The sequence below is a fragment of the Castanea sativa genome, chromosome 4 (assembly GCF_040712315.1).
Source record: "Castanea sativa cultivar Marrone di Chiusa Pesio chromosome 4, ASM4071231v1".
Taxonomy (NCBI): domain Eukaryota; kingdom Viridiplantae; phylum Streptophyta; class Magnoliopsida; order Fagales; family Fagaceae; genus Castanea; species Castanea sativa.
In genome coordinates this window covers 28,795,140-28,816,623 of record NC_134016.1, presented here as the reverse complement: position 1 = coordinate 28,816,623, position 21,484 = coordinate 28,795,140, and the positions used below count along the sequence as shown (strand labels likewise).

Below are 21,484 nucleotides of genomic sequence, written 5' to 3'. Positions count from 1 at the left end.
ATCCTTTTTATTTTTCCTTCTATTTTAGAATTTATTTACCTTTCCATTTCGGTGTTAGAGAAAAATATGTTAATGACAAATTTGAGTTTGACAATCACATCCACTTTTTGTGAGCCAGCTTCTTGGGTCAACGAGCAATGAAAATGAGAATCCTAGTCTAATTACCTTTTTCCTTCACCCGGTAATTGAGGTTCAGCCCAACAAGGAATTGATGAGATGCGTGTAGCCCCCAACTCCAGAGGAATCACAAAAAGTAGCCCAAACTGCTATGTTATGAACCTAAAAACTCTCAGCCCAAGAATAAGGACAGCATGATGGATATTCTCCTTAAAACGTACTATAGGCTAAGCTTAATGCCTGGCTGTTAAGCTGTTTGGTTTCAGCCCATTATGCCACTGGTAATATCAGACGCTGAGGGGTTTGAATTTTACCTAGACCAAAAGTTAATTAGTATTTTGAAATGAAAATAAAGAGTAATCATCGTTGAGCAAATATCTTAAGTTTAAATTCTATACTTAGAGTTAGAGGAGCAGCTCTGTTGCTCACTATGTATGGCAGCTTCTGCCTTTGATTTTACTGCTTAATCACTAAGGATTTTTGTTTAAAACCTTTTAAAGGTCAGGTTGTTTGTTTTTAGTAAAATAGGTTGATTGGGCTTCAATATTTTAGATTTATTATTGATTATTTTTGTTATTGGGCTAATTTTTTTTTACTTATATATTTTGTTTTAGATTTAATATATTAATTTTTGATGGCCTTTAAAATGCAAAAAAAATGCTAAAACTACAAAATTTTTACAAACTGCTATTGTGGTGAATGACTATTGGTAAGTAAAAAATGATGCAAGTGTGCGAACCAATAAAAATTTGCTACCTCAATAATTTGTAAAAATATTATAGAAAATTTGTGAATATAACATTACTCTTAAAAGAATTGATGGCATTGTTAAGGGAGGCTAAGTGTAATTTTATTGAACAAAATTACTAAAATTAATACCTATTAATATACTAATATTTTTTTAGGAAAATATTTGGAGGCGGCAATTGCCTCTCAAGTCCATGTATAGCTCCGTCCATGATCATATCTATCCACGCATGCGAAATTTTGTTGCATGGCCTCAGTACATTTGTGGATTAATTCATTCCTTGACCACCAAATCCGAACATAGAGAATCATAGTAAACAAAGAAAATAGGTTCTCCCCATTTGTCTATATCAAGATATTTAGAAGAAAAGATTAGCATCATCGTTAATCAATAAAAGACATTGAATCCTTGGGTGTAAAGTTTAGTGGCCACTCGGAATTCCATTATACCAAAAATTATAGTGAAAATACGAGAAACATTAACCATATCTATTGACTATTAACAGGATATAAAGAAAATGTGATTACGTATTTAAGTGTCGTGAGGTATAATTTGTTGTCAAGTAGGTCATGATGGAGGAAAATCATCTCATGGATTAAATCACTCTCTCACCAATCACCATGTGGATGGTGGCGGAAGCATGTTGCCATGTTGGTGCTTGGGGGCCATGAAGCCCCCCAAATTTTTGAAATGTTTTTACATTATATGTAAAACTTTTTATTTGGCCCCTCCTAAAGTTTTTCTATGAGTGTTTTAACTAAAAGAAAAATCTTTCATTTCTAGTTAACTATTCTTTTTATCATAATTTTTATTATCCTAATGTGCACAAAGAAAACTATCATGTTTTGATTAATGAAAAATTGAGAATTTTAATTTGTTCATATTCAAAGAAAATTAGACAATTTTTGTATACTTATTAAAATTTAGAATTTTAATTTATATATATATATATATATATATATATTATTATGACATGTTTCTAGTTCCGCTACTTCATGTGGAATCCACATAAGAGATGCTCTTATAAAGCCACTCCATAAGATATCTCCTCGTAATGTCCAATTTTCAGAAGAAGAAAATGGCCAGAGGGACGTATACTTGTTAACCAATCACCATTTAATTCATATAAGAAGAAATCATAATTAGCAACAAATAAATAAGCCTTCGTTGGGAGACTAATTGAGAAAAACCTGTAATTTTTTAGGAGGAAAAGCTGTCCCTCAAGCTCGGAGTGATCTTCAACAAATGAATTGAAACCTACAGCATAAAACAAAAATGTCAGGTGGGAGTGGTTATTGATAGCAAGGGTGGTGGAAAGGTCCAAATTAAAAATAATTATAAAAAAAAAAAAAAAGGTGTATGTCCAATTGTCCACAAACAATTGCAAAGCGTTCTTAGTGTGGGGATCATCTTTTGAAGGGAAGACAACTAGAGCCTTCCAACATTATTTCCTCATTGGACCAAGTACGGCCTGATCACTTTTAGCTCAGATACAATGTGAAGTAAAAAAGAGTGACTAGTTCGAAACTCTTTCGAAATACATATAGGGGATATATGGGTGATTCAGCAGAGTAGCCGAGAAAAGGCTTTTGATTGTCTTGCAAAGAATCATGCTTGATGAACGATGTGAACTTAATTGTTCTTCTTCTATAGCAAATTGTATAACTATCTCCAATTCATTATCATCGGAGGATGAGGAATCATTAGCAATTATGTTGAAAACAAAGAATGAATGAAAGATAATTTTGGGCGGAGAGAAAGCAATGAATGATAAAAAAGAGAGTGAATAGGCTGAGGTGGACTCAAATTTAAGAGGAAGTAGTCTTATTTTTTTGCAGCTGGAAGTAGTCTTATTTATAATAAGAGAATATGACCGTTAAAATACAACCCTTAAAATATGACAGGTGGGGCGTTAGAAATTAGAAAAAATAAAGGTCTGTTTGGTAGGAGAGTTTGAGTAATATTATTTGTAGTTTTTTAAAATACGTGTGGGCGAAAAAGTATGTGAGAATATGTATAATGTTGTTTAAAAACTGAAAATAAGTTGTTTAACAACTCTACCAAATGGGGCCTAAGCCTCTTTGAAATATAACTGTTATAAAAATGAGTAAGGAAATAATATTTAGTAGAAATAAAATATTGAGATTGATATAGGTTTTTGTAAATAGTAGAGTAGCTAAAATAGAAAAAAGGGGAAAGGGTGTTAGACCAAATTTGGCTAAGAATGTATTAAGCCTATTATCAATACTCTTTGTAAGTACTCAAAAAATAAAGATCCAAGCCCACTAAGAATAGTGGTATCTTATCTTTCAAATTAAGCCCAAATAATAGAACTTTTTAAGTGATTGAGAAAAAACTCCAAGTGCAGTTCTAAATTAAGTTTAAGTCTATGGTCGAAGAGCCCTAAATAACAAATAAATATAACTAGAGTAATAATTGAGAATAATGTTATCCTTAGGTTGATCCGAGGTTTAGTTTCTTATATATGATTAGTACAAGCTTTTTACCAAATAATATACTATTCACTTTCCCCTTTTTCCTATATCACAGAGAAAATGTTCCTCCCCTTCTTCTAGGAGGTTCTCTTCCTTTTATATCCCCCTCCTTGCATCATAACCCTCCACTTGTACGCTTTAAAGCATTTCTCAAGATACTTATTCCATCAAAGCTTTTTTGAAGGTGATAGAAAGAGCTGCTAACTGTAAAATTACTGTTCAAGTATCATTTCCACATTAATATAGCTTATATGGTTGGTGTGAAGCATTCAATACAGAGGTGGGAGGTATATCTTTCAGGAAACTTCCCCACACGTCCCTTGCTCTCACTATGGTCATTTCTTCTCTTCTTGGGCCTTCATAAGATATTAACTACAATGTTTCTGCTTCCATCCTCGGGCCAGCGGAATCCTCAGAGCTTACTTATCCCCTTGGGCTAGCTTATGCAAGCTTCTCCATGGTCTAATCCTCTTCACTCCTCGGACCCCTACACTCTTATTCTATGTGAATTTCACTTGCTTTTGGAATCAAGAATCCGAAAAACATCTCTATGTTTGTCATGGTACTTTCGCATTTGTTCTTCCCTCACTCGAAACAATTTTTCAAAGCTAAGGTGCCAAATGTAATTTTTGGGATGCATATTTTTTGCACCGACTATATATAACAAGCACGCGAGTTTCATGTATTTGTAAGACCCATATGCTATAAAAGGGCAACTACTGTAGGGCAATCAATTTTAGTTTTAACCTTTAGAAAAAAAACTTTCATCCAATACTCTAGTGCAATTTAAATAGGATATGGACCAAACATGTGACATCTTTCACTAACGCAAGCCGAATCCTTGCATTTAGAAATTTTGGTTTTTCAAAACAGATACCAAAGAGTGTCTTACTGCCTTGCACGTATGGCTAGATTGTCATACGTGTAAGAAGAACTTATTGAAAGGCTCTGTCATTCTTTCAAACAATCGGTGTGCAGGAATTTTATCAACTAGTGAGTACTGAGTAGTAACCGACATCATTTAAATTGAGTAAATTCTCCTCCACTAAATTTCACGCCACTCACGCCACAACTTTATCATAAAGGTGCCGTATCTTACACGAGCGGGCAATATTCACGCTTTATGCTAATAAAATTTCTTATAGCTATCAAAGACTAAATAATGATGACAATTTCATCAAGAAATTTTCAATGTGAAATTGACCCTTCCTTTTTAATAGAAAAATAATATGTCCATAATATTTTTACAATATTTTTACAACAAATTTTAAGTGGCAGGTTGTTACTGATTGTTATTGTTAGGGCAAAAAAGTAATCTTAGTGTTAAGTTCAAATTTAAACCAATAATAACTAACCATCTATGATTTGTTGTGAAAATATTGTAAAAATATTATAAACGTAGCACCTCTCTTTTTAATAATAAGCTCATATTAAACAACTTGACTAGAGAGTAGAGAGGAATATAGAAAAATTGCATTAGTGTTTTTTTTTTTAGGAGAAAAAATTGCATTAGTTTACGGAACAATTCATGCTTTGGTAGGTCAAGAATGATTAAATTTAAAAAAACAAAAAAAAAATTGATTGTCCAATATATAATATATTTCCAAGGCTAAGAAGACATAAGATAAGATGATCAACACAAAAAGACGATTGATGAATCATCTTGTCAGTACTTTTCTTGTCCGCAACCGAGTGGGGCCATAAATTAATCACCCAACAACTCAAAATAAATCCTGATAAGCAACCAAAATGGGACCTAAATACAACCATTAATCAAACTACTGAATCTTAATCTGCACAGCACCCTTGTTTGAACAACTTGAAACTTCCAAGATCCTTGTTCCCTGAAATCTCATATGCCTATCAAGCAATATTTTGCTAACCAGGCAGTACATAGTACATACACTTTCAAAATTGGACCCAACAATTTGATAAATCAGTGATCTAAATCTAAAAACATAATTTTCCCAGATATGATTCAAACCCCATATGATCATATGCAGACCCACTTCATATATCACACCATTAATATCAAGAAACAATGACAATTTGACAAAATTAGGCAACAAGATCAGAAATTGAAACATATATGAGGTAGGTAACACAAAACCCAGAAATAAAATTCTAATGGGAATTCGGGGCAGCAACAAACTTGTTAGATTGAAACCCATTAGCCTTCTGTGTCATTCTCTTCTTTGGAACACTCACAGTCTTGGAACATGCACGAGTACTACTTGGCTGAAAATCAGAATCGTTGTCAGAAAATGAAGAGTACTCAGCAGAACCCTTCGTCCCTGATGCACAGCAAGTCCACTGCTTTGCGTGTTTTGCAGCACGCCACCCAATTTTGCATGGAAGTTTGAAGCAACCCCAAACAACAGCTAGAGGGCAACAAACACACAGTAAGCAAGCACTACAGAGGCACTCAGTGGTTTTATCACAGCATTTCGAAGAACCAAAAGAGGAACAAGAACTAGAACTGGAATTGGAATTGGGAGTGGAAGTGGGAGTCTTAATTGTTTCCTTGCGATCAAGTCTTCTACTATCCAGGGATGCTACTTTTGCTTCTTTTCTGAGAAGGAATTTGCTTTCCATTCTGCTGAGGAGAGATTAACTGTGCTGTTTGTCATGTGTTTTATACTGTGTTGAGTAATTGGAGTTCAAGAAAGACAACTTCCTAGGATCCAAGCTTCAACGGGAAGGGGAAATATATAATATAATTGCTCTCTCGCTCTCCCTCTCAAATGATTTAGAATAAGAAAAAAAATATATCAAAATCTACTCTGACATAGAAACTTGAGATGCTTCTCTGACATAGAAACTTTAGGTACACATATTCACCTTAAAAGGCTTAAAATAACGTTTCATATTATTAAAATATATATATATATATATATTTATATATATATATATATATATATATATAACGTTTCAATCTAATAGTAACTTAATTATTGATCTATTAATTTAGACATTAATATATATATATATATATATATAAAAGTAAAACCCAGAGAAAGTTCAATTATAATTTGAAATTAGAATCTAATTTTGCACTATGTGTTTAAATTTATGTGGTTATTACACTATAATCATCTATTTAAGTCTGTACTATGCGTCTACTTAAGTTTTTTAATTTTTGTGCTAAGTGAATTAATGAATACAAAATACTAAGAATATAATATTAATGAATTATAAAATTTTTTTAAAAAAAAATCAATCACATATACTCAATAAAAATCACTACACAACAAATATTACCATACATTCTATCTTATTAAAAATTAGAAAAAAATGATCATAAGTAGTATTAAATTTAGGTAAAAATTTTAATATATGTTTAATTATGTTTATTTAAAAAATAATAATTTAACTAATTATTTATATTTTTATGATAAAAATTGTGTTTACCTTTAAATGTATCGATACGTATGTATATGTTACATGCCATTTTTTTAATATTTGACAAATTATTTATATTTTTATAATCAAAATTTTGTTTAATTTTAAATGTATTTATATGTTTGTATAGGTTACATATTAGTGTGTATAATAAATAAAATTTTTATTAATAGAATATTTTGCTAATTGAATTAATTAAAATCCACGTATCTAACAAATTAATATGGCATAAAGATGTTGATTACAAAATCTTATTCTTTAAAATTCAGATTAATGCAAAATGCAATTACCTGTCACACGTCCACCTCAAATAGGAAGGAAAAAAAAATGATAGTTGAAATCCTGCCCGTTGTGACAATGAATTTTTGAAAAAAGCAAAAAAAACAGAAGTTCTCTCTCTCTCTTGAAAGAGAGAGGGTTCAGTGTCCTCTCCAGGAACGTGCACTCGAGCTTTTTCCAGACAATTCTCTTATAAGCGTCAGGTTTCTTTTTTAGTGCACATTAAATATCTATCCTTGTTACTTTTAGAGCAGAGACTACGTCCACAAAAAATATAAATACTTTTTTCATTTGCTAAGTTGACAAGTTTCTACCAGTTTTTATTTTTATTTGGGCACACAATTGAGATCATTTTTTAATTTATGAATAATATCGTATCAACAATTTTTTTTTTTTTCGTCAAATTATTTCTCTAGACTTCCTCATATTGTTATTACTGATAGTATTACTTTATTGGTCGTGATTTAAATGTCTTTTATGTCCTGAATTATTTAAATGTTCCTATGACATTTTTCTAACTTTTTTCATCTTTTTAAAAATATAAGGAAATTTTTTCATTAAAATTTCCATCCAGTACAAATATGGAATGAAGGACGATTTAGAAATTTTATTAAACTTTTTACTGTTTATTAATAATCGTACCATTTAGATTCTTAGAACTAAAAGAAACTTATTTTGGAACCGATGGAATATTATTTTATCTCCTTTTAGTTTTTGACCTCTTCTTAAACTTCTCTTGCTTTTTGGATTTTCAGCATAAGCTTAGAATATGCTTTAGATGACTTTCACGTACCATCAAGCACTAGTACCGCTTTATAGAAAATGAAAACTTCAAGCCAATTATACATTAAAAAATTAATGTGTCTTTAGGCCACATATTAAGTCATTCATTTTTAAAAATATTTTATAAAAAATTAAAAAAATTGTAAAACATTTTTAATTCCCGATAAAACTTTTTCTAAAAATAATATACTATAAATTTAGCATACTATCAATAGTATACCATAAGAATATATACAAAATCCAAATCATAGGTGCCATGTGTTATGAGCAGGAGCCTTCCAATAAATTTAGTGGTCAATCAAAAATTTGATGTCAATAAATTGGTCCCATGAGATGAGAATATGAGATTTACATTAAAACAAACAAAAATTTGGCATGTGTCCTATGCCTAATTAAAATATGATACATTAAAATATACTCAAATAACATTAACTGTCATTTAAATTTTCTTCAAAGTTGTTATCAAGCCGACATTACAACAATATTGTAGGAGGCCTAATCATAACAAAATTGAAAATTTTAACATAAAATATCCTTATAGTTATAGAATATAGATAGAGATATTCTATCATTTACAACCTTTTTTTTTAAAGAATGAAATTTTGGAATCAAACTCTAAAACATAAAGTATAAAGATTTTTTAAATAACCCTTAAAACGGTAGCCAGATGGAAAGCTCATTGATTTAGGGTGTAACATAATTTCAGAAGTTCCAAGTTTAATTCACCGCACTTTCAATCTATGAAGGTTTTGAGATTTGTTATAGATTAAAAGTGAAATGCCAAAGACTAAAACATGACTTCCTTGTTAATAAACTCAACGTCTAAAGATTCACTTGTTGCAAGGTTGCAACTTTCAAATATATCCTACAATACAATATACAAAGCTAAGATTAGAATTTAAAAATGCTTTTGAAAATAAGAATCAAAGAGTATTTATTTGAAATGTCAAGCTTTAGCGCTTGATAGGAGTGTGTGAAAAAATAAAATATAATAAAAAAAAAAGAAATGTTTTAAATTATTTTAATAAGATTTATTTTAAAATTGAAATGTGGAATGTGGGCTTAGCGGTCACTAGGTGTATGCATATGCCTATCTATAACAATTATATATGAAAACCAAATTGACTTGTCCATTACAGATAGACTAAATTCTTATATAAATATATTTCAAAAAAATCTTATATAAATATTTATAATTTTATAAACTCTCTCACCCTACTTTTGTTACGCGGCTCACTTATAAAACATAAAACCATCCATAATAAGTTATTACAATTATTAAAAGTTAATTTTTCTTTTTTTAATACAAGATTAAATTTCTACTCTAGTTTAATCTAAGTGTATATGTGTGTGAAACTCTCGGTCCTTCCCTCCCTTCCCCCACACCCACAAATATTTATACTTGAGGAGTGATCACTGCACCAAGATTAAAAGTTAATCTTGAAATCTCATACTATTCATTTTTTATTATTAAGAATTAAGATAGCTAATCATGACATTTATTTTCTAAAAGTTCCTATTCTAAAAGTTTGCAGAGAATTTACACTAATCATCTAAATTTTTAGATTAATAATTTTGATTTTTTTTTTCTTTTTAACATTTATTATATCTATATTTCTTATGTCATCTGCGTATCAGTTATCATTCAACATGCGTAGCATGTGTAGGATTTTTTATCCTTATTTTGAATTCTTATTGAGCTTTTACGTTATAACTTATTTTTCAATTTATTTTATAGACGACAAAACAAAGAAGTATTAGTGCTATAGAATTAGTTGCAAATTTCAAAAGAACAGTCTTGGTTTAAGGGTGAAATAAATATGGTAAAAGAGAAAAAGTTTCTTCCACATCAGTTTGAAGGAATTTCCACTAATCCATTACATGGCAACTTATAAAACCATTCATGTAATAGATTTGAAGAAGAAATTTGCAAATCTTTTTCCAAAGCGAAAAACAATTTTTGATAGTTAAAGTTTATCCGCATTTTTTTCAATTTGATCCCAAGAGTTTCAAAAGTAAGTTTAGTATATTATTGAAGTTTAAGATCCAATTTGATCCACATGTTAACCTAGAAGTTGATATGTTGCTCCTAGTATCAAACTAAGAAACCAATTTGTTTCTTTTTTTCTTAAGTTGGATTTAAACTCAAGTTCTTTATTCCGAGACAATAAACTTTACTAATTGAACTAACCAAAATATATGCTCACATTATTAAATTTCTAAATTAATTAATTATTTATTTATCATAGTGGTTCTGTGACATTTTAAATCCGATTAGGCTGCTTGCATGTAACTTTTAAGCTAAATATTAATTTTATTATTATAAAGGTAACACATCAACACAAATTGTCACAAGCACACAACTTGCTTGATAACGTTGGTTTCGGACACTTTATTTTATATTATTTATATATATATGAGTAGAGCAATATAGTTAACAATTAATAAAAAATCTAATGCAAAATAACATGAAGACTGAAGAATGAAGCTTCATATCATTATTAACATTCTATGACAACGTAATGCGCAAGTTAAACGTAGCTTATAATCATTCCGTTCTAGGAGTGTTATCTCTACAGAGTCTACACTCAAAAGTAAAGCCATGAAATTGTTTGGCAACATGGGCACGACAGTATAATGTTACACAAATTAAGACTAGAAAGATAATCAATTTAGTTTATGTATACGAATATCTTTATTTCCTACAAAAATGAACATCACCATTGATAACCTTTATTCAACATCTGTTAGGAATTGAACAACAAAATGGTTTGGCTAGTCATACACCAAGATGTCGAGAACTCAACCTTTTACACGTACAAGAATCCAAGTGATCAAGAAAATAATCGTGGATATAAAGTAGGAGCAGGAAACAGAAAGCAACTACGATCAGAGGCACTGTCGGTTTTAGAATCTGATTTCCAGACCCAGCATCATCACGAATGGATGGAAAAGAAAATTGACAATGCAGTCCAATAAGTTATATTCCAATTTATAAGAATAAGTTTTCCCCAAAGCAAAGCATAATTCCAAATGGATGGGGTGAAAAGTACTACTGTATTTCAGGGAAGTAAAAAGCCACTGCTATGAAAAGCTGTGTGGGCGCACAGTACTTGGTTCAGCACAACACAACATGAAATCAACTTGGTTCATGCCAGGCTTCTTTACACCGGCACAGACTCAGAACAAACAATCAAAGAAGAGTATCGCATATTACTTTTCTTTTTGGTAGATAACTTGATCATGTGGCATGTAAACAAGTTAAGCAAATGTTCAAAACGCCACCAAGGAAAAAACATAGGTCACAACATTTTGGCAGTGACAGTATAAAACTAATATACAAGAGATGATGTTATTAGTAAAAAACAGTATCACTTCTTGAGTATAACTTCACATGAACCATAATAACTTCAAAAATTAATTGCATCCAAGATGCTTTTTCACCAACAGGACATAAAGAGTCCTCAGTGGACAAATCAGCAACTAACAAAATACATGATACCTGCATAGAAATTCACATTATTTTTCCTTTTAAACCTGTGAAAACAACCTCGATTGCAATAAAATTATCGCGGAGTAGTCACAAATCAAGTGAAACAAGCAAATATAAAGGAATCAAAATACCAAACCAGGAAATGTGTTTTTCCAAGGGCAGCTGTTCCTAATCAATTTTCAAGCAGAAACTGTGTCAGATTCTCGTATTCTCATGGTCTTGGCATGCAACCTCTCCATAAATGCAGAATTGGCTCTAAGCCTCCCTTTGACATATGAAGTTCGTGCATCCTCTGCTAGCTTCCTTGCTTTCCCAGCTTCCTCAATGAGGGAATAGAGAGTCCTCAGGCAATCCTTTCTGTTTTCCTCTCGATGCTCGAACCTTCAGCCAAAATAAACAATGCACATATAGTGTAGTTGGAATAAAAATAGCTAGCAGCTTCAGCATATAGAGGAAGACCCAAAAAAAAAACATTAATAGAAGTTGTAAAAAGGACATGTCAATTAAGGAAATAACATAATATAATTTCAGATAGAATAAAATGGCAGGAAAGAATACATTTTTTTTATAGATAATGTTAGATTTATGGTTAAGTGATTAAATTCACCATTTTCTAACAGCTTAAGCGTTTGGGACAACTAGTAATTTAACATGGTATCAGAACAAGAGATCTTGAGTTCGATTCCTGGCTTACACTCTACCTCCTATTTAAAATGCTATATTCCCACTTGTTGGGCTCCTACTTATTAAGTGGAAGTTTAAGCCCACAAGTGAGGAGGAGTGTTAAATTTATGGTTAAGTGATTAAATTCACCATTTCCTAACAGCTTGAGCTTTTGGAACAATCGGTAATTTAACAGATAAAAATGGCAGAAAAGAATACATGGGACCAACCCTAACTATTCTGTCGAGAATCCATAACCAAGCTTATAAATTTTGGGACTAAAAGGCCTGGTTGTTGTTGTAGAAGCTACATCATGTATACATCCTTTGTGCTTGAGCTAAAAGCATTATTTATCATGTATACATCCAGAGTCATTATCTTAAACTAAAAAATAAAAAGAACGAGCTAGAAGCATTGCAAGGTTTTATACAATTCCAAGCCTAAACAACCTCACGATGCCCTCACCAAAGGGACAAGCTTCTTTTTTTTTTTTTTTTTGAAAGAGGGGAAGGTGAGATATTCTTTTCAATCTCCCTACAATATTAAAATAAATAAATAAAATGTTTAGTCACGTAAGTCACCAAGATTACTAGGATTTCCACAAATGACCAAGGATCATAAAAAGTTAGAATGATGATATGTTACTAAAAACAATCATTTTGGATAGGAAATGAGAATCCCATGTTGTTTATTGGACTTACCTCTCACTAGTGATTGTAAGCTCATCCTTTCCTGGATGGTATCTTTTTCCAACCAATTCCCTGATACGGCGAAATTGATGTTTTGAAAGCCCAAGCTCTTTCACAGTAACAGACATTTTCACTTTTCTGTTTTTGGGGTGCCATGCATCACCACCAGGAGCAAAGACTACCCGTGTTTGCCACCTAAGGATTGGTCCCTCGCCAGGTGGGTCATCTAAGTTCTTTTTCTTGTCTGGCACAGCAGTCTCGTCAAACTGGGGAGGCCCCTCAGCTTCCATTATCTTCTGACTTTCAATTACCATCTCATCCTCAAATTTTTTAAACAACTCATAAGCTTCTTCGGCTTCAATCTCTCCCCTTTCACACATATCCCCTAGCTCATTGAATCTCTCTTCCACTTTTTTCTTTATCTCATCTGAAGAAAAAATTGCACTTATAGACGTATCCAGCAAATGCCAATTTACATTAAAATAGATAATTATCATGTCATTGATATTCACAACTTTTCATCTATGATATATATCTATGCAAACAAGAAGAAAACTTGTGATGATATATATTTGGTTGTCTCAGTAAGACTTTGTGAAAGATCTGGCCTCTAACTAATCACAGATCATTTGTCGTAAAAATCTCAAAAAGGCAAAAATATGCAAGTCTAAGTAGTCTGTAGCCAGAAAAGCTGTAGGTTTGACATACAAACTCCTTTCATAAGAGGCATTCTCTCAATAATGGGAAAAGTACTTGCAGGTAACAGAATATCATTCCAAATAATCAAAACTAAGCCGACAATGTCAAGTTCTTACACTTTACAGATTCCGATCAAAACTCTCAGTTATTACCAATGTGTTATAGACTATAATGATGACGAGTTGAGATCCTCCAATAACAAATCAGCTGCTTCACCATACTGGAAGCAAGTCATCCCTTTAAAACTGTGTGTGTGTGCACGCGTGTGTGTGTGTGTGTGTGTGCGTGTGTGTGTGTGTGTGAGTGTATACAGAGATTTCTTCAAAACTTCCACAATTCATTTTGTCAAAAACAATCCTATATGCCCAACAAAATATGGACAACTGTTACAAATGAAAATTTCATATCCTTCCCATCAGTTATGGAACTTTATTACATCTTCAGACGTTGAACCATTAGTAGCTCAAATGTTCTAAAATTCATGTTATTCACAAGCAAATTACACATCAAGAGTTTATTTACAGGCAGTGAAGTGGTCCATATAAGAACATGCTGGTTCATATCAAAACAAGCTTAATAGTGAATAATTAAATCAAGAAAGCACTCATTCTATGCAAATTAAAAAAGGGACCAAATGCACCACTGACTGCAGAGGCAAGCCTAACTGCAACAAAGTTTTTCCAATTACCTTGCTTTTCTAAATATGTAATAACAATTCCTCATGATATTCTCCTTTATGTCCATCGGGGATTCATTTTTTTAGTGAAAAGATCAGAACCTAAGACTACCCCATTCCACCCCAATTCCAACTAAGCCAAAACCCAGGGCAATAGTAACAAAAATTAATTATGAATCCATATTCTACATCCCACCTCTCATCCACTAATAGCATTTTCAACCAAGAATTTTCATTACAAATAAGTCACTGCAGTTATCCTCCATGCCCAATATAATTCCAATAGGACTCCACACCACGATAATTCAAGCATTTAACTTGTTTCACTTTCCCATTGTATGTATACTGACGATTGGAGGCTTGGGATGAGCTGTAGACCCACCTAGATATCCTAGGTTCAATCCCCACTAGGAGTTCCCCTAAATTACCTAATACATGGTTCTGGCAGGTGGGGGTTTGTGTATCCATGGTTTACTCCCCAGGGGGTGGGTCCGAAGGACCCTACCTTAGTGAGATTCCACATCATTAAAAAAAGAATGTATACTTGTGAACAAAATTATCCTAGTGGTTATCAAATATAAAATCATGCCATACTAGGCTCTAAGCAAGCAGAATGTAGAACAGGGGCAACACAAAAGTGTATATGAAAATCTGGTAAGATATATAAATGTCTTGTATGTCATTTGACTCATTTCTATTACCATGTATCTCTGTCTAAATCAATATAAAATTGTCTGCACAATTTTGCACATATATTTCTATACATTCATCAGAATCCACTTACAATAGACAAATAGCAACAACAGCAGCCAAAAAATAAAATAAAATAAATAATAAATAAATAAATAAGGAAAATAAGTGGTGTTAAGCTGGCCAAAAATGATTTTTAAATCTCCTTGCATCCACTTAATGAAGTGTCAATAAATTCAATCTGTGGAATACAGGCAAACCGCTCTCATCTAGTCTCAACTGCTCACTTCACATATAACAAATCTGGGTCAAGAATCACAGAGTGCTTATGTAACTTACCTTTAAAAAAAAATTAACATAAGAACAAAACAAATCCAACCATCATGTGATAAATTATCTACTGGGAGAGCCATGACATTGGACACCGATTTAGGCCAAAAACAACAGCATTGCCTCCAAAGACGTCACCTTCAAATCTTATCTGTCCTTGTACAATCCCAAGGCCACTTCACATTGCAGTAGACATGGTTTGTAAATTTTAAAATGCATCAAAAGTGAATTAATAGCTTTAAAAATCAGTAATTGAATGTGGGTGATGGTACTCATGTGAAGTTTTGGGTTGATGTGTGGTGTGGGGATAGTCCTCTTAAGGAGGCGTTTCCAGATTTATACAATATTAGTAGGACAAGGGATGCTTCGGTCTCTGAGGTTATGTGCTATGCAAATAGGAGAATTTTTTGGAACCTACAATTTCGCCGTTTTGTGAATGATCAAGAGTCACACTCGTTGGATTCATGTATGGCTTTAATCTATTCCACAAAGGTGCGGGGTGTAGGTTCTGACAAGCTTTGTTGGAAGCTAGCCAGCAGCCGTGGTTTCGTGGTAAGTGGGTATTATCACTCCCTTCCCCCCCCCCAACTGCCACTCCCTTCCCTTGGAAAATGATATGGCAATCGAAGGTTCCCCCCCGGGTTGCTTTTTTCTCTTGGACTGCTGCTCTAGGCAAGATTCTTACTATTGATAATCTTCGGCAAAGGTACTTTGTTGTCCTTGAGTGGTGTTTTATGTGTAAAAGGTGTGGGAATCTGTTGATCATCTCCTCCTTCACTGTCCTATAGCTTTTGAGATGTGGAGTATGGTCTTTTGCTTGTTTGGTATTTGTTGGGTGATGCCACAAAGGGTAGTGGATCTATTGGATTGTTGGGCTTGCAATTTCAGACGTCATCACAATATAGTGATTTGGAGGATGGTGCCGCACTGTTTGATGTGGTGTATCTAGCGGGAACGGAATTCTAGTAGCTTTGAGGGTCGCGATCAGTCCATTCTTGAGATTAAGTCTTTTTTCTTTTTTACTCTTCTAGAATGGTGTTTAGTTTTACCATCTTTTTCTTGTCTTTCCCTTCCTGTTTTGCTTGATCATTGTAATTTGGTTTCTTGATGTTTTTGCCTCTTTAGTACATTTCCTATGTACGGGGCTATGTTCTTCTCTAATATATTTTTTTCGTTACTTATCAAAAAAAAAAATCAGTAATTGATTTTGTTTTGACATTAGAATTTGTACTTCAACTCAAAGGCTGAGTCTTTAGATGTTCTAAGGAAACTACACATAGTAACTGAGAAAAAACAGGCAGTGCATCTATTTGCCTCTTGAAAATAGGGATTCTTTAACCAATACTAGCATTGGCAATCAACTAAATTTTTTACAGCTATGATTTGGATCACCCAGCCTACATGTTCAGGATCATATTAAAATATCAAAATGGCATAGTGGTATAAGAATTTACAAATGTCAGTGCAGGAAATCAATTCTGAAGTAGAGACACAAAAAATTCCAAGCAACAATGTAGAGACAATAAACATCTGAAAACCATTGTGTTCCAAAACACCAATCCATGGAGGACAAGAAGGACAATATACTATGATTCAAAAACTAAAATGAGAAAATTATTACAGTGGTGAATAAAATGAACCAATTGTCACATAAAGAGACAGTTTTAACATGGAATTATATATCATGTCCAGTAAAAAGTAAACATATAAATTTAAAATAAAAGAAAGCAAATTAAAGCAGAAGGGTATACCTGGGAGGAGGTTGTCCCATTTAAGCATATCCTCTAAAATCTCCTCGCACTCCTTTGTGTCTTTCATGATCTTATGATCAATGGCATCCTTAACAAGACCATCCCACTTCTGGTCATCCATGTTAAAAAACTCATCCTTAACCATTCTCTTCATGACTATAGGTTTCACATCATACAAATCATCAATCTCCTCATCTGTCTCATGCATTTCCTCAAAATCCGATTCGAATTCTTTGTCCTTAACATCATCCAATGGCTCCATCTGAAATTCATCTATCAACTCATCATCTGTCTCCTCATGTTTCCCAGTCAACTTCCTCTGCAGAATCGCTTCAAGGATTGACGGGAGTGCCTCCTCATCGCCTTTAAAGTACTTCTCTATCCGCGCTTTCAGCTCTGAGGACAGAAAATTACAGATTTTTTTTTTGTTTTTTAAATCTCAACAATTCAAGCTTCTCGCAATAACCAAGAGATAGATAGGTCCATATTGTTTTGGCAATATCCAGAAACCCCAAAAAGAAATAGAATTTTTATACCAAATTTAAATTGAATTGCAAATGATTTGTACCCAAGATCCATAAGTCACCCAAAAATTCAGAAGTTTCAAATAATTAATGAAAAGTTCAAAACTCCAAACCACCCACTATAAATGAAAAAATATATATTTCACAAATTCCTTCAAATAAAATTACCACATTTATCTAATTAAATTATAGCACATAAATCAGATGCAAAAAACGAAAAGCTTTGTTTGTTTCCTTAGAAAATTTAAGGTGAATGAAAAAAAAAAATTGAATCTCACTATTTCACTGACACTGAAGATAAACAATTTCCCTTTTTTTTACATAGTTAACCATGTCATTATTGCTAGGAAACCATTAAAAGACCACGAAAATGAAACAATAAAAAATCAACTAATAACTTGAAATTTTTGAATTTTGTTGCTCCAACTTTCTGGGCAACCAAACAGAGTAACATGTAGCCATGCTGTTTACCTTTGTTACTGACGTCCTCGACGTCAATGGAGACATCTTTCTTCTGGGGTTGTGCCAAGCTGGTCTCTGGATCTGGAGCAGAGCTAGGGTTTTCAGTGGACGAGGACGAGTCGTTCTCGGAGGAGTAGAACCTGAGTCTGAGTCGGGGCCGAGTCGAGGCGGCGAGTGAGGAAGGACTTGGAATTGGGTTGCTTTGAATGGGAGGGGAGTGAAGAAGATTGCGAGTGTAGAGAGTGACATTTCGAAGCAGAGTGCGTTTCATTGTGTGGGTTTAGGGTTTAAGCTTTTTGTTTCAGGAAATTAAGGGGTTTTCAGAAATGGGGTTTCGGTTTTTGATGCACCCATTCTCTCTTTCTCATACTCAATAGGTGTTCTTCCTGCAACACTTACTTCCTTTTTTTAATTGGGCCATGGTTTCTGCAACAAAATGAACATGGGCTTTGCTATAGTGTTTTTTTTTAATTAGCCATAGTTTCTATTCTCTCTTTTTTTGTGGGGGGGGGGGGGTTGGGGGTTAAAATAGTTTCTATTCTCTCATAATTCCTTATTTAGTTTTCAAATCCTTTTATTTTTTAAAAATGCTATTTTCATAATATTTTTAAATCCTTAAAGTAGCAGGTTATTACTTGTTAATGTTAGAACAAAAAATAAATCTCAACAGTAGGTTCAAATTTGAACCAATAATAACTAACCACTTATGATTTATTGTAAAAATGTTGTGGACGTAACACTCTCCTTATTTTTAGCAACTTATAACTCAATTGGTTAACAACTCCTACTATTTCTAACAAAAATATCGGGTTTGAGTTCTTCCTCCCCAACTTTCAAATTATCAACAAAAAAAAAAATCAACATTTTCTCTAGCTGCCTAGTATAAAAAAAAATTGAAAATAATATTAAATTTCATATAAATCGAATCTTAGAAGCTATGTATTCATGATTCTACATGTTTAAAATCACAAGATAAGTCTAAATCATAAAATTAGTTATATATAGAGTTATAAACTCATGTTGTGACTCATGTTCGCAACAAGATGAGCCTTGTTAGTAAAATCCTAAGAAGCTATATAGACTTTTTCATCGTTTTCACTAGTATTTTTTACTTAACCAACAAAGCCTCCTTGGCCAGGATTTTTTTGCAAAATAACACAATTTTGCTAAGAGCACTCTCATCAGGTGTGCCAAATGCCAAATATTTGGCATTTGGCACACCAAACACCAAAAACAGAGCATTATGAGGTGTGTTAAATGTGTCAAAATTTTGAGATATGCTACAGTGTGCTTCCATCTTTAGCACAGTACGGACATATGTGTTACATGGTTTTATTATTATTTTATTCGCCGTTTCTCTCTCTTTCATCGTTTCTCTCTCATTCACTTAGACTCTCTCTCTCTCTCTCTCTCTCTCTCTCTCTCTCTCTCTCTCTCTCATTTGGAACTTCTTCCCTCTGCCCACCATTTCTTCTTTCTCACCGATCTTAGCAAAGTCGCCGATCTTGCCGAAGCTGTCGATATCACCGCCGATCTTGCCACCATATTCATCTAGATCGTCCTCCACAGCTCCCTCTTCTCTCTCATTCTCTTCCTCTCTCATCCTCAAGCCGTTGCTGAAACCGATCTCACCTAAAGCCACCTCGAGCCACTGAAGCTAATCTCGCCTGAAGCTGCCTCGCCTGGAGTTGCCGATCTCGCCTGGAGCTGTCTCGCCTGGAGCCGCCGACTTCTTCCTTCTCCACCTCGCCAATCTCTCTTCCTCTTGGTGCTTGTGACAATGTTTATAATATTGGTTGGTGAATTTTGGTTGGTGGTGATGGATTTGTATCAATGGTGGGCTGCGGTGGTGGGTTTGTATACGTGGTGGGCTGTGGTGAGGGAGGCACCATGGCAGTGAGTTGGTGGAAGTAACGATGGAAATACATTTAAATGGTGTGTTTTTTTTTTAATGTTATTTTAATATAGCTATATATTATTTTAATGTTTAGAATCAAAGAATAGAAGATGTGATAAATGGTGAATTGTAAAATGGTATGTTAAAATAATAAAGTGGGTTTTTGGTGTGTCAAAATAACATTTTTTATAACAGAGCTGATGAGAATGCTCTAACAATTTTGTTAGTTAGAATCATTTCCAAGCAATTTAGGAAACTAGCATCTTGAGTCTTTTAGACTCGAGTTCACTATAGCAACTAGAGTTTTTAAGACTCGAGTTTCAAGGTGGATTAAAGTCCACATGGAACTCAAGTTTTAGAGACTCGAATTCTAGTTCCTTCACTAAGTCCTTGTTCTTTCTTAAGACCCAAATCAAAATTCAAAAAATACCCAAAACCCAAGGCTCAAGTTCTTGCGAATTTGGTTTAGAGCGAGAAAAAATGAGAATCCAAGGTGGAGAATGTAAGTGCACAATTGCACCTGGACCCAAGAATAGTTATGGGCTCAGGCCCAATGAGCCTTAAACAATAAGAATTTGTAGAGTGTGGGCTTGAAACCTAGGTTAGAAGTGTATGAGGATGAAATGACAAACTAAAGATTCCAAGTACTTAGAGACAAAAAGGAGTAATGTAAATAGGCCTTTCATGACGTAAGCCGAAAGTTCTTATATTATATCTCTTTTTCCTTCTTCTTTTTAGGTTACAAAAAGTTCCGTCCGTTCCCGTCCTCCTTACATACTACTCCTTTTACTACTTGATCCACGTGGTGCCCCCCCCTTCCTCCCTTAGCCAAGTTATTTCTTTCTTAGTGCCTTTGAACAGGAACTAGAAGTTTCCCTTCCACCGTTTAAGTGTCACTTCCTCATTAATGCGGTGATGGGTGGTAGGTGCAGGGTCTTTAATGCGGAGGTAGCAGCCTTTACCTTTGATATCCTTCCAACATCGGCGCTTCTAGGACATTCAAGGGTTCTCTCCCTTTAACCGTTGGTCTTGACCGTATCACTCCCTAATCTTTACCATGAAGTCTCGAGGTTCTTTCGATGTCAGTCCCGAGGGGAAAACCATCCTCGGCTGGATCCTAGGATCTTCCCGGCATAGGACGACCCATAGCACCAACAACCTCTTAACCCTAGGGTCGGGTCGGCCTTCTTTAACAAGGCCCAAAAGGCCCACATTCCCACCAGGATCCTTTTGCCCCACACAATAGCCCCTCAAAACTCTAATTTTCGACATCCGAGGAGAAAAAATAGGGTTTTGATCCGACGAGAACCCGCCTACACACTTTATAAGTGACGACACGTGTGGAAATCGTTTCGCGTCCCAAGATGACACTTGGCGGTTTCATTTTCGAAAACGCGCGCATTTATTACGTAAGTTACTCTTTGTCTCCCACGCTCAACCGGTGAGATGGGCATCCAACGGTTCTCCTCACTCCACGAAATTTTAGGCGGGACAGACATAATTTTGAGGCCGCCTTTTCGCACGTCGTGACGCTTCGGGAACCCGCCGCCTTCATTTAAGTCATCATGATCAATCCCATCAAAACAACAACAATCATTCTTTACCAGGAGAAAACGTGGAAACCCGTACCTTCAACCTTGTAAGTTCTTGCTCTCTAGTCTTGACCTTTTCTCCTCGGATACATCTCGGCTACCAATACAATCACTCTCCCTTTTAAAGTTTAGTCTATCATCTCTCAATGGGAAGATTCAAGTGTCTAGTTGATACCGCCGCGGGATGGAAGGCT

General features: G+C 33.9%; 1 protein-coding gene across 3 annotated transcripts; it reads right to left on the bottom strand.

The window, feature by feature from the left end:
* Positions 1 to 11,157: 11,157 nt before the first annotated feature.
* On the bottom strand, positions 11,158 to 18,214 carry LOC142633144 (uncharacterized). 3 transcript variants are annotated; one of them, XM_075807409.1, is made up of 5 exons: positions 17,811 to 18,214; positions 16,816 to 17,211; positions 12,682 to 13,096; positions 11,449 to 11,698; positions 11,158 to 11,326 (listed from the first exon to the last, which is right to left on the bottom strand). In XM_075807409.1, exons 1-4 carry the CDS (start codon positions 18,070 to 18,072, stop codon positions 11,497 to 11,499), a joined length of 1,275 nt encoding a protein of 424 aa, XP_075663524.1. In that variant the 5' UTR covers positions 18,073 to 18,214; the 3' UTR covers positions 11,158 to 11,326; positions 11,449 to 11,496. The 3 variants fall into 3 exon arrangements, with proteins under 3 accessions (XP_075663524.1, XP_075663525.1, XP_075663523.1); XM_075807410.1 differs by having other exon boundaries at positions 11,454 to 11,698; XM_075807408.1 differs by having other exon boundaries at positions 11,158 to 11,698.
* Positions 18,215 to 21,484: the final 3,270 nt, after the last annotated feature.

Bases quoted from the DNA above. Each gene is read 5' to 3' on its own strand.
- LOC142633144 (XM_075807408.1), bottom strand. From the start codon at position 18,072: ATGAAACGCACTCTGCTTCGAAATGTCACTCTCTACACTCGCAATCTT. The intron at 17,212-17,810 runs GTAAACAGCATG...TTCTGTCCTCAG, and splicing joins CGAGGACGTCAGTAACAAAG to AGCTGAAAGCGCGGATAGAG. The intron at 13,097-16,815 runs GTATACCCTTCT...TTTTTTCTTCAG, and splicing joins ATGGGACAACCTCCTCCCAG to ATGAGATAAAGAAAAAAGTG.